Source organism: Equus asinus, chromosome 29, assembly GCF_041296235.1.
Source record: "Equus asinus isolate D_3611 breed Donkey chromosome 29, EquAss-T2T_v2, whole genome shotgun sequence".
NCBI classification, from domain to species: Eukaryota; Metazoa; Chordata; class Mammalia; order Perissodactyla; family Equidae; genus Equus; species Equus asinus.
Window position 1 is genome coordinate 44,924,334 of NC_091818.1, and position 13,932 is coordinate 44,938,265.

Consider the following 13,932-nt stretch of genomic DNA (forward strand, 5'->3'; position numbering starts at 1 on the left):
ACAGCATTGATAAAGACGTTAGTGTTGAGGACGAGGCTAAGCATGTCAGGTGAGGAGAGGGTGACCTTGTAGGAGGTTCGATAATACTTTATTTCTAGTTTTCAAATGAACTCAAGTCAATACCTTAAATAATAAAAGTGACGTTAGAAAATAAATAATAATGATGCTAGACCCAATTGCCTTCAGAAATGCAAGAGTCAACAAACACCTACGGAAAGCCTCACAAGTTGAAGAGAATGACTGCGTCCTGAGACGCACTGACTCCATCATCAGATTTAAACTAACCATGCTAACTGTATCAAGCGTGTCTTCACATCAGGCCCCATCCTGTGTTTACCTCCTTGTCGCATTTAATTCTCACAGCAACCTCATGATGATGACGATCATCTGCATTTCAGAGATGAGGAAACTGAGATCTAAAGTGGTCGGGCGGTGGGGCAAGATGTCTCAACTTGTAGGTCTGGCACCCTCCTGTGGCTTGGAGTCTGCCCAGCCCTCAGGGAGCTGACCATCCAGCTGGTGAGATAAGCACACACGGTAAAGACCCAGCTCTACAGATGTATGACAGTCAAGCGTGAGGCACGGATGGTAAACAGGGTAGGAATCAGAGTGTTGAGGTGAGGGGCACAGGAAAGGCCACACAGAGGAGGTGGTACCTGGGATGTGCCACGACCTTGCCGTTCTCTCATAAACAACTACCAGGACCTCTATACCGTGAAGACCTAAACGAGACACATTCAGGACCATCAAAGAATTTCAAGTAGGAGACATGGAGGGGAGACAGCCAGGGTCATACCTCCTTCCAGCAGGGCATAAAATCCATCTTCTGCGTCAGACTTCATTTTCAAGACAGTACCATCAGCTGTCGTACAAGACCTGTGAGGAGTGGGTTCAGAAAGGACTGTCTCGAAGAACGAAAGCACCCTTCATTCACGTGAGCTCCTTCCCCTGAGGAGTCCGGTGCAGGTCTTTGAAGAACGTGGTCTCATCACAGGAGCCCTGGCCTCACCCCCTCAGAGGTCCTGTGGCCTCCAGGTTACGTCCCAGAAGTGTCATGTGGTCAATGGAGCCCCGTGGGGCTGGTCTCGCTTCTCCTCCTGCTCGCTGCCCACCTTACACCCTCTCACCTCCCCCCAGGATTGTGCTCTGGCCATACAGACCAACATGTGGTTCTGAGAGGTTCCGTTCTCTCTTACCTCCTGGAACTTTGCATAACCTCCACTTGAGAAGAGTGATTTTGCCAACAATTTAAAGGACAGACTGGTAAATGTGAGAGATGGGAGGTGGTTGCAGAAACTCAGATGGGAGCAGATGTGGTGAGAGCAGGGATGGGAAAGGGAGGAATGAGCAGAAGGTACACTCTGGAGAGCAGAGTGAGGGAGATAGGTAAGTCAAAGTGACCCCAGGGTTTCCATTTGGACCCTTGGGTGGGTGGTATTAAATGGGTCAGAGAAACACTGGGCATGCCAGTTTTTGGCAGGAGATACTCGTCTAGTTTTGAGCAGAAATGTCTCTGAAACAACTGGGATACTGTCTAGTAAGAGCGAGGAGTTTGGCTTTCGAGTCAGAAGAGAGTTGGCGATTAAGAAGTTCAGGTGCCTTCAGACCACCCCACACCAAATGAGAGCCTTGTCTGTAAGCAGGATGACCTCAGGCTTTGTTGTCCAAATTGGGACACTCTTATGAGTGATAAAATGCTATTAATAATTACACCAGACAGACAGGGACAAACTGGGACTGACCAGGGCATACTGGGGCAGACTGGCACAGAGTATTTGATGGGGAGACCAGGGTAAACCAGCAAAGAGATTCTGGAGAAGCTGCCCACCACAGCCTCATCCTCACTGTGAAGTCATAGCCCCAAAGCTGCCCTCAAATGAGGAAACGTGCACCCTGCAGACAGACATTGTGCAAGTTAAGGAAGACCTGAGATACCAGCCACGCTGGCCCCCACCCAAGACAGTGAACAGCACGTTCTGAAGTACCATTTGCAGGATGTGGACGATGCTGCATTATTATGGTGCAAGAAGTGGGGAGCCAGATGGGCTATGAAGAGGCAGGCAGCAGATATGGTTGATAATTCGGGTTCCACATGCTGTGATAGCTTGTGTATAACATAACCATATTTCAGGGACAGAGTGCGTATTAGTCAGGGTTCTCCAGAGAAACAGAACCAATGGAATAAGAGGGAGAGACAGAATGATTATGGAGTGTGAGCAGTGCCACAGTCTGCCCTCTGTAAGCTGGAGACTTACAGGTCTCCAGGTCGTGTAGTTTGTAGTTGGAAGATCTGAGAACCAGGAGGGCGGGAGAAGACGGACGTCCCTGTTCAACAGCCAGCCAGAAAGACAGACTCCTCCCTTTCTCCACCTTCTTGTTCTGTTCAGGTCCTCCTTGGATTGGCCGAGGCCCATCCACACTGGGGAGGGCCATCTGCTTTATTCATCTACCAATTCAGATGCTCATCTCTTTCAGAAACACCTGCAGACACACCCAGAATTAATGTTCAACCCGAGGTCTGGGCACCCGTAGCCCAGTCAAGTTGACACGTAAAATTAACCGGCACAAATGCATGATTCCGTGCTCCAAACCTAGTGATCTTGAGTCAGTGGTGGACGCTCGTGAAGCTGCTTACTTACTGGCCGGAGGGATGATTTCGGTCGAAGGGTAAGAGGTGTCTGAGAAGAAACGGTCATGACCAGAGAAAACTAACAAGGGTAAACTTTTTATAAAACAGAAGTAGAACATAAAACTGTAAAATAAAAGGATGTCTCCAGGGAAAGAGGACAGGGAGGCCAGAAGGAAGGTGCACACCCAACACAGTGGAAGAAGGACTTGGGGAAACATGTCTACAGGCACAAGAAGCTCAAGACCAGCGGAGAGTTCGTGGTTACTATGCGGAATTATCATATTCCTCATTGTGTCTGTGGGTCACTAGCTACAGTCCTCACAGCACCTGTGTAGGTCCACAGGGTTAAATTTTATTTTGTGAGAATTTCCAGCTTCAAGCTGGTTCTTTAATAGAATTCCTGACCAGAATCACGGTCCAATCATCTCTTGTACACTTTCTCATCTACTCACTGATGCTCAGAGCCCAAGCAACAGACGCTCTTGACCTCAGCCCCAAATTCCCCACAATTTAATCTATGACTGGAGCCCTCGGCCACCTGCTTTCGCTGCCCAAGAACTCCCTCAGCTCCCACAAACGGTCCCACATGGAAATAACTACTTACGGCGTCAGAGATGAACACCATGAAACCACAAGTCATGGAGTGGTTCATTTAGCCTCAGACAACTGGAGCTGGCATCAACCTCGTCCCAGGGCCAACAGCTATGGAGCACAAAGGAGCAGAACATCCCAGAACTGTGGAGGATTTTCTACAACAGACAGTGCCCCCCAAAAATTAGGAAAGGGGGCAGGGTCTATGGGACTGAGCGCCGTGAGGGTGACCATGGCTCCTTTCTATGTGTGAAGGCTGGCAAGTGGATCATAAGTTAAATAAAGCAAGAACACATCTATTTTCCCATTTTGAGAAATGCACTCAGCCAGTGTAAAAATTTTAACCGCCCAGAAAATTCTAGAATGCAGTTGCTACCAAAAACAGATTGCTGCCTGGCCACACGCTCGGCACGTTGAGCAGACTCAAAGGTTGTCTGCTGAAGGAGGGACTCTGGTGACCTCCACTTTGCTGGTTGCGGGGGAAGGGAAATCTTCTGAAAGCAGCTGCAGGCTTTCTTGTCCCGTCTCAGGATGTGAAATGGCCTCAAAGAGCGTCACACCCGGACTCTGACCTCCTGGCCTCACCATATTATCTGTTACTGGCATTGACCTGCCGGTGTCCCAAATAGACAAGGGGGCATATGACCATGTCCAGACTGGCTGGCAATTAGGTTGGAACCACTAGTTTCTCAGCATGACCTGCTGTCCTCACAGTGAAGTGATGGAGACTAAAGTGGTGCTCGAACTTCGAAGTTCATGGGAGGGACAGTGAACTAACTTAGAGAATGACATCACCCACTTCTACACGCATCCACGCCCAGAGGAAGCATAAAATGCAGAAAGCGTTGAGACTTTGCAGAACCATGGCAGACAACTTGGAAAGCTCCGAGTCTAAGTGAAGTGTGAACGCGCACCTTCAGATATATAGATTTTTAATTTAAATACACTTTCTTGCAAAGAGTCGCCTTCCTCCGTCAATCACCTGTCAGACCATCTGTGTCTCTGCCCGCTGTTCACATAGAGCAATCTGGAGGGAGCCTCTTGGTTTCAGGCTCTTCCCCTCATTTCCAAAAATAATCCCAGTTCAGCTGAAATGTGGTACATACGTCAAGCCCAAAATGTCTGCATGGTCTGCGAGAATGCTCATAACACTGTGATGATGGCTTGGGCTGTGTCCCCTGCTGCGATGGGAGTCTCAGTGCTGTGACTTTGACGGGAAGCCATGCAGGAAAACAACAGGCCTTAGATATTGAACCATGAGAAAAGGATGGGTCCCCTAAGATATCTCTAATTTTTGCCGTGCAACTCCTTGAGACCCGTGTTTCTAGTTCCTGCGACTTACAAGTCATATTTTCACATGCATAGTTATTAATAGTTCTTGTAGCTGCCAGGAGCTGGCTGCACCCTGCACTTTGGGATTACTTCCAACGAAACTTGGGAACTTTGAAAAGGAATTTAGGATTGTACATTCTCTGATTCCTTTGAGTCTTGAAAGGATGAAGAAGGCTCCCACTCTTCCACTCCAGCATTCCAACCACTCACTTCCAGCCCCTGCCCAGGCATCCCACCTGGGAGACCCCAAGATGCTAGTGTCTGCTCGCGCAGGTGAGCATCCCTGTGGCAAAGCAGCTGTGTGCATCCTTGTAAAGAGATCTCCCCGGTTCACTCAGGAGTTTCAACTCCTTGGAGTACACACGTGGAACAACTATTGTGTTTTTTCCATTTTTCTCCTTTTAACCACACTCTGTTCCCTCTCCTGCTCTGTTCCACAACAAATCTCAGGCAGAGTTCATCACTTTGTAGTCATTTTCGATCTGTGAAACCCAATCTGGTCCGGAGTGAAGGTTACCATCTCATGATGACTCTGAGCCCATCCAGGGATGAGGAAGTAGGCAAGAATCTCAGTTTAATTGGCCAAAGTTGCAGTGCATCCACTAGGAGACTCCAGCTGGCTGCCATGTCCCCTTAGTAACAGGAGTCCAAATGTTGGTTATCCCCCAGAGCAGGGCTGACTCTGAAGACCCGTGTCTGAGCTTCAGACTCATTTTGAATGAAAATTCTCTCTGTCTCTGTCTCTCTCTCCCTCTGTCCCTGTGTGTGTCTCCCAGCCTCCTTCCTGCTCATCTCTCACAATCCAGAAGTTTTATGTTTTCTGCCCTCTGGTCTCCCAGGGCCCCAATTCAGAATCAGGGCTCAGTGCCCACGGTAAGGAGGATCTACCCACACAGAGGTGCCATTTTTCAGAAGCTGAACCAGCTCCTGGCACTACTTAGAGCCTTTGCACATGTCATTCCTTCTGCCTGGAGTGGCCTTCCCCACCCTTAGCACAGACAATCCCATGCTCATCTTCTCAGCAGAAGCATACTTGGCTCTGGAGCCAGACCTCCTGGTTCAAAGGCTGTCCCTGTGCTTAATAAGTGGTGGGCATTATTATTATTAATACTATTAGCTATTAGGTCTCAGCTGACCAGTCACCTCCTGAAGGGTGCCTCCCCTGACCTTCCAGCCCCCTGGCCAGGCCAGGTCTCTGTGCATTGTTCCTCCTGAACATCAGAGGTTGAAATTATTGATTAGGTGTGCATCTATTTGAATTCAATAAAGATTTATTGAGTGAATATATTAGTCTGCTCAGGCTGCCATGACAAAGGATCACAGACAGGGCAGCTTAAACAGCAGACATTTCTTTCTCACGGTCCTGGAGGCTGGACGTCCAAGGCCCTGGAGGCAGGGCTGGCTCCTCCTGAGGCCTCTCTCCTGGGTGTGTAGACGGCCGGCCGTCTCCTCCCTGTGTCCTCACGTGGTCTTCCCTCTGTGTTTCTGCGTCCTAATCTCTTCTTATAAGGACGTCAGTCCTATTGGATTAGGGCCACCCCAATGACCTCATTTTATCTTAATCACCTCTTAAAAGGCCCCGCCTCCAAATACAGCCACATTCTGAGGTCCTGGGGGTTAGGACTTGAACTTGTATTTGGGGAGAGGACACAATTCAGCCCATACAATGAGTGAGTAACACACTGCAGGCTGGCCACCTGTTTACTTGGACCCGTTCGAGGCCACCCATGAGTGTCATCTGGAAATTGCCAGGAGAGAGCCTCACCTTCTTGTGAGAATCAAACCTTCTTGTGTGTTAAATCAGTGCAGACCCAGAACCTTTTTTAAAAACAATGTTGCCTGAACTCCCTCATGTTGTTCATAGGATGGTAGCTTGAAATGGTGTTTTGAAATATGTGTTCCTGAAAATCTGTGAGAAAAATTCCTTGCCTTTGCTCCAGAATGTTGCTCCTGTCTCCTCCCTGCGTAGATGTTCTTACTTCTCAGGGTAGCCCACCTGTTCAAACTGATTTGCATTTGTGTGTGGATGGAAGCAGCATCTATTAAAGACAGCCCCATACTCGAGAAGGATATAGGGCTATGAAAAGTGGGTCAGGCTTGAGGGAGGCCATCTGTCAGAGTGCGCTTCGGCAACAAGAAAACATAAGAAGGGAACTTAGAGAGCTGAGGTTTGTAGCCTGAAGGTCCCTGCAGAGCTCTGTGGCTCCAACTGTCACCGTGTCTTCTAGTTATGTCATTGTCCAACAGCGCTGGCTGTGCCGGAGGCGGGCGTGTGCATGGCCCACAAAAGCGGAAGACCCAAGTACGACACCTCACTTCAAATTGTTGAAATAAGGACAGAACCGAAGGGCACAATTTATGTAAAATTTTAAAACAAGCTATACCAAGAAATATTTAGTGCCTTTCAGGAGGCAAAGGATAAGATCAAATTCCTAGGCATTTTAGCAATTATAGTTTTTATCAAAAGTTCCAGCAAACGTATTACGCCACATGAATGGATTTTCTGATAACTGACATGTGCGCATGCAACAGAGGATTTTTTTTAATTTTCATCTTAGTTGGTAAAAATTGTTCATGAATTGTTTATAAACAAAACAAAAAATAGACTCCAAAAATATTGACCTTTTCAGAGCTCCTCGGGTCACCATTGCGGGTGAACTGAGTCTTCGGGGACCACCGAGGCGTGTGGCTGGGCACACCGTGTTGATTCTGATCCATCCTTCCACTTCCTGTGGCTCCATCTCCACTCTCCCTCCTCACGTCTCCCCTTGTTTTCATACATACAGTCATCTTGATATGAATCCCAAGATGTCGCCAAACGGCTTTATCTTTGAGCTGGTCATTTTTCTCATTGCAACGTCAAAGCCTTTTTAATATATTTGCACTTTCAAATCTATAAAACAAAATTTAAAAAACACCCAAGTCCCTATAAGTGGGGACATGACTGCATATACGATTTACTCTCTCCTGGTAGACATGTCTCTTTAACATCCATCATCCTACGTTTTCTTTTGTACAGATTAAATGACATTTTGTTCCATCTTCCACTTTCCCTTTCTAGATTAAATAATACTTCGATGCTTGCTTCACATGACTGACTTTCTTGTCGAGTCATGTTTTTTATCTTTTAATACTTTTAAATAATTGAAGTAAAATTTACGTACAGAAAAACGTACAAACTGCATGTTACAGTTCAATGGCAAATGCATACACACGTGAGGCACATATCTCGATCTAAATACAGACGTTTCATCATGACAGAGAGATGCCTGCGCCCTTCCCAGCCAGTCTGCACCTGGCCCTCAGGGGCAACTCACTGCCTGATTTCTTTCACCAGGGAGTAGTTCTGCCGTTCTGGCACTGTGTATAAATGGAATTACATAGCACATTCTCTTTTGTGCCTGGCTTTTTTCACTCAACACATTTTAGAGATCCATCCATATCATAACATATTTTAATACTTCCATCTTTTTTATTGTGGAAAGTATCCCATTGTATAAATGTAACACAATTCGTTTTTCTACTCTTCTGTCAATGGCCACTTGGGAAGCTTGCAATTTTGAGCTTCGATGAATAAAATTTCTCTCAACATTCTTGCTCAAGTCTTTTTTTGAACTCATATATTTCATTTGCCTAAATATCTGCAACTGGAATTGGTGCTCATAGAATAGGTGAATATTTAACAGCCAAACATTTTCCTCTCTGCTCACATTTGCATCATCAATCTTCTTAGTTTTGGATGTTCTAATGGGTGTGTGTGATGTCTCGTGGCTTTAATTTGCACCTCCCCAACGTGTGACACTGTTGAGCACCTTCCGATGTGCTGACTGCCTATAGCATATTTTCCTTTGTCAAGTTTCTGTTCAATTATTTTGCCCATTTTTTTCAATTTGGATTTTTTTGTTCTTTATTATTCATTTGCAAGAGTTCTTATATTCTGGTAACAAACAGCTGTCTTGACTGTAAATATATTATCCCAATCTGTGGTTTGCGTTTTGTTTTCTTAACGGTGTATTTAAGTGAGCTGAAATTTTTATTTTGATGAGAACTAATTATTTTCTCTTATAATTAGTGCTTTCTGTGTCCTGTCTAAGAAATCTGCCTAGATGAAGACCATGCAAACAGCCTCTTATATTTCCTTCTTACAGGTTTTATAGTTTTAGCTTTTACGTTTAGGTTTATGATCCATTTTCTGATACTTTTCACAATGGTATGAGATGGAGCTCAAAATTCATTTTTTCCAAGATGGTGTACAGTTTTTTCAGCATGATTTGTTTGAAAGACTTTATTTACCCCACTGTATTCCTTTTGATCTTTGTTGAAAATCAATTGATCATACAGGTATGATTCCATTTCCGAATTCTCTATTTGGTCCATTGGTCTATTTATCTGTGTTTATGCCCTTACCCTCTTGTATTTGTTCTTCGTTATCAGTATTCTCGACCAATGAGATCTCATATGGTTCCAGGGAAGGGCTTCTGACCCTGAAAATGCTTCCCCACATGCTCCAAAAATATGTGAAAAATCACTTCAACAAGAGCCAAAGTCATTTATTTTACAGTGAGTAATAAGGTTTATAATGCAAATGCCCTGGATCATTTCAAGTAATGCATTAAACATGGCGTGCTGAGCCATGACTAAGGGCAAACAGACCTACACTGAAAGCGACCCCTGATTGGAGGATGGCACCAGGCCCGCGCCCACACCAGGGCCAGTCCAGGCTGGCTGCATCTCTCTGGGATCACTTTCAGGCTGGTTCACGTCAGATGCTCTGGGCCTGAGCTGGGCAAAGATGCAAAGGGCTGAGGGCAGGGAGCACCTCCCTTCCAGCCACCTTCTTTGGAGAAACACCTTCTTCTTGCAGACTGTACAAGGAGAGGGCGGGGAGGCAGCAGGAATTGTGGAGAATTCTGTTAAGCAGCTTCTCTCAGCATACCCAAAACGTCCAGAATTGAGTAAAGTAAAACTACGGCCTCCATTTTTCATCAGTAAACTGCATGAAACCAAACCTTCAAAAGATGACTGATACACAAAGACTAGAACTAGTTGGATATTGCAGCTCTGCTGCCATGGAATGAACTGAATGCAGACGCCAAGTATCAAGGAAACAACTGCAAAGAAAGGCAGGACATCAAATAAATTTTGTTGTAATTTTTATAAATAATAAATGCATTTCCCCACCCTCTTTTCTAACGACCTTCTAAAGGTGTGGTCTGTCCTTTCTGAGGAACAATTATTTCTCACGCAGAGCTTACGTGCTTTCAGGGCTAGCTAGTTTTCTTTTATGAAGGAAGGGCAGCAGTGGAGAAGACCTGGGGTCTCAGATGAACATAATGAGCAGCAGAAGTTAGCAACTCTGTGGTTTCCTGGTTTGTTTAAGCCAGCCCGTGAAATCTAACTCCACCGCACTAGAGGACTTGGACGGGTTACCAGAGACAAAGACGCAGGGCTACCAGACGAAATACAGGACGACTCCAGTTAACTTTGAATTATTTTTCGTTTTTTAAATGGTGGTAAAATACACGTAATACAAAATTTACCATCACAACCACTTTTAAGCAGACAGTTCAGAGGCATTAAGCACATCCACACTGCTGTGCGACCGCCACCACCATCCATCCACACAATACTTTTCGTCTTGCAAAACTGAAGCTCTGCCCCCATTAAACACTAACTCCCCAGCCCCCTCCCTCAACCCCTGGCAACCACTATTCCACTTTCTGTCTCTATGAATTTGACTACTCTGGGACCCCATATAAATGGAATCATACAGTACTTGTGTTTTCGTGACTGACTGATTTCTCTCAGCATAATGTCCTCAAGGTTCCTTCATGTTGCAGCATATTGCAGACTTTCCTTCGTTTTTAAGGCTGAATAATATTCCATGGCATGTTTATACCACATTTTGCTTATCCATTCACCCATCGATGGACATCCGAGTTGCTTCCATGTTTTAGCTCTTGTAAATAACGCTGCTATGAACACAGGTGTACATATATCTCTCTGAGACTCTGCTTTCAATTCTTTTGGTAAATACCTAGAAGTGGAATTGCTGGTTCCATCATGGCTGCATCATTTCACATTCCCACCAAAAGTGCACGAGAGTTGCAGTTTCTCCACATCCTCACCAGCACTTGTTATTTTCTAGTTTTTTTCCTTTTTTATAACAGCCATGCTGATGGGTGTGAGTGGTATCTCGCTGTAGTTTTGCCCATCATTTCCCTAATGACTGGTGATGTTGAGCATCTTTTCACGTGCTTATTTGCCATTTGTACATCTTCTTTGGAAAAATGTCTATTCAATAGTAATAAGTATTACTTATTCTGAATTTCAGATAAACAACAAATAATTTTTTCAGTATATGTATGTTCCACACAATATTACAAATGTATGTATACTAAAAAAGTATCTGTTGTTTATCTGAAACTCTGTTTTAAGTAGTTGTCTTGTGTTTTCACTTGATAATTCTGGCAACCCTAGAAAGCGAGAGCTTTGGTGGACCTAAAACAATCTTTAAATATTTCACAGTTTCGCTAAGGTGAGCTCTGCAATGGTTTAGTGTATTTTTGTGGGTGTTTGGCTGGTAGCCCTGCTTTATTACAAAATTGTAATTTCATTTTGCGATGCTCCAGACTAAATCATGTGAGCTCTACACTCTCTGTGTAACATTATTGGGCTGCCTTAATGAAATTATAACTCAAGCAAGAGATTTCATTCCCTTGCAGTAAATTAGCTTGGGCCGTGAGGGTTCGGGGAGAGCCAGCTTCCCTGGGCTTATTCTTCTTGTTCAATGGAATGAAGAACGAGCAGGCGCTTTGTATCTGAGTTATTTATTGCTCTCTTTGAGTGAACATTATATTGTTGCCCGTCCCTACTGGAAACAACGGCTGTTAACAGGCTCCTGAATGAATTTCAGTGTGAACTCCCCTGGCCTCTGGAAAGCTTGGCTAAAGAGAAAGCAGGCTCAGTGTGGAAAGAGAAAGAGCAAGGTCCAGGCCCAGCGCTGGACGCCTGCAGGCTAACGGCTTATAAAACCGCTAGTTAAGGTTTCCACAAGAAATTGCACCTAGACGTGCGCCAAAAGGGGGCCACAGCAACAGTCTTCCTCTCTGACGACAGAAGCAGACAAAAGCAGCAAGATGCAAACAGGAGCCGCACTACACACCCCACTCTCAGGTGTCGACAGCTTCCCAAGGGGAGACAAAGGGGCCATGTGGCTAAGTGGCTAAACCTCTGGCGACCAGGGTCTTGGGCAGCCTAACCTGCAGGAGCTGTAGGAAATGACCCTGCTGCCCCCTCCCCGGACCACGGTGGACAAGCATGGCGACATTTCCAGCTGTGGCTTTTAATAATGCAGTCAAGATGCACGTGGCATATAACAAATTGCTCAGCCTTGCAGGGGATGAGGACGTGAGAGGCAGGGATCTGGGACTGAGTGCGGGCTCCATGTGGTGTGTCCCAGGCGGGCTCTCGTCTGCCCTCGAGGAAGTTCTGCTCGGGCACAAGCACTCCTAACTTCCGTGGTTCAATTCAGTCTGTGGAATCTCTAAAACAAGGACCTTTTCTTTCAACTCCCTTTATTAGTCATTTTTTCATTTCTCCCGATTATACTTCCGACCTACAATTCCTTAATCTCTCTGTTTAAGAGAGAAACTGCTGAGACCACAGTCACAAGTGGCACTTCCCACACAGGTCCATTTCCCACCCTGGGCTGGTCTGGCACCCAGGACACCAGAGTGCTCCTGCCTCTACTTACCCTCTACAGGGGATGCAGGCAGGAGGCAACCCCCCCTCCCCCCCCCCGCCCAGGACTCCTTTCCCTGCTTCAATTGTACGTCCCTTTACCGGGAAGAACCGCTCAGAGCCCTCAGCTCCTTCTCCACCAGACATTCCTCCTCCTCCCCCTACTCCTTCTGCTCAAACATGCACTAAGGAGATTTTACAGTTTTGATCATTCTACTTTTTCATGCACTTGAAGCCCACAAAGCAAGTTCTCCACTAATGGGAAAAACAGTCTTGGCTTTATTTGCACGATTCTCGTTTAACTGCAGAATTTTCTACTTGCCTTAGTTCCTGTCTGTGAAATGACCCCCGTCTGCAGGCTCTGCCCACCCAGCATCCTGTACGCTTAAGCAAGGTGGTTGCCCCAAGATGATGACCCCAAGTTTTGAGGGACAAGGAACTAGAGGAGCGAGATGCCAAAAATAAGAAAAGAAGGAAGATGGAAATCATGAAGTTTAAAATTGAAGGGAGAGAGGAGTTTGATAAAATGCTGTCAGAAATGCAATAAAAGACTGAACCAGAATGAAGTGGCTGCAACCAAAGTGACCTTTCAACCTCCCTTGTCCACACTCTTGGTAATAAGAACACATAAAAGCGCTGAGTTTTTCTGAAACTTGATGTCAAAAGTGCGTTTCCTCTTCTTCTTTTCTTTCCAGACAAAGTAAGCATGTTGTCAGCCTTCATCGCTCCCTTCAAGCACTTAAGCCCCGGGGCCACAAACACCGAGGATGAAGACACTCTCAGTAAGCAGATCCCAGCCCCACCTGGAATGCTATCCCTACCTGGAAACCCATCCCCACCCGGAATCCCTTCCCCACCCGGAATCCCATCCCCACCCGGAATCCCTTCTCCACCCGGAATCCCATCCCCACCCGGAATCCCTTCCCCACCCGGAATCCCATCCCCACCCGGAATCCTTCCCCCCCGGAATCCCTTCCCCACCAAGAATCCCTTCTCCACCTGGAAACCCATCCCCGCCTGGAATCCTGTCCTCACCTGAGTGGTAGGAAAATATTGGCAGTAACCGTGTGATTGAGAACTCCAGGGACTGTAGAAAAAAAGTTTCCTGGCACTATCCGTCCTCTCTTCCCTTTGTTTTCCCCTTCAAACCCAAAAGCAAAGGAATAAGAAAAATGAGCACAGTCTCTCTGAACAGTTTGTACAATCATTTAACAAGGAGAGAGCTGGATGGGTGCCCGCCTGTGGAGGCAGCACTTCTGGCACTTGAAACTGGAGAGACACCAAGGCAGTGTGGTGTGGGGACAGAAAATCCTGGTTTGAGGGAGGGGATCTGAACAGCCTCCCCTGCTCAGAGTCTGGGGAGACCCCGGAGGAGACAGGGCTGGTGTGTGTGCGGGAGAGAGTCCTGGGCGTGTCTGGCGTGCGTCACAGCTACTCTGGGTGGAACACATTGCCAAGCTTTTAAACGAGGGGGATGAGGCATTTGGGACCACGTGGACTCCTCTTGCATTTCCACATCACCTAACAGATGGTTCACCTTTTCCACCAAAGGGAGTTAAGGACGTGCTGGCTGTCCCAGGAGGGGGAGGTGGCAGATGTCTACTGATGGTCGTTAGCATCGTTGTTTTGACCAAGAA

The 13,932-nt window shown here is 46.3% G+C and overlaps 1 protein-coding gene across 2 annotated transcripts in view; it reads left to right on the plus strand.

Annotated features, from left to right (window-relative positions):
* The window catches only part of ADARB2 (adenosine deaminase RNA specific B2 (inactive)), a 467,604-nt gene that overhangs the window by 300,725 nt on the left and 152,947 nt on the right, over positions 1-13,932 (plus strand). Inside the window, exon 2 of one of the 2 annotated variants that reach the window (XM_070500989.1) lies at positions 12,991-13,077. The exons of the other annotated variant lie outside the window; for it this stretch is intronic. Within the exon in view, the coding sequence (XP_070357090.1) occupies positions 12,991-13,077 (87 nt within the window). The remainder of the gene's footprint in view (positions 1-12,990; positions 13,078-13,932) is intronic. 2 annotated transcript variants of the gene reach the window in all.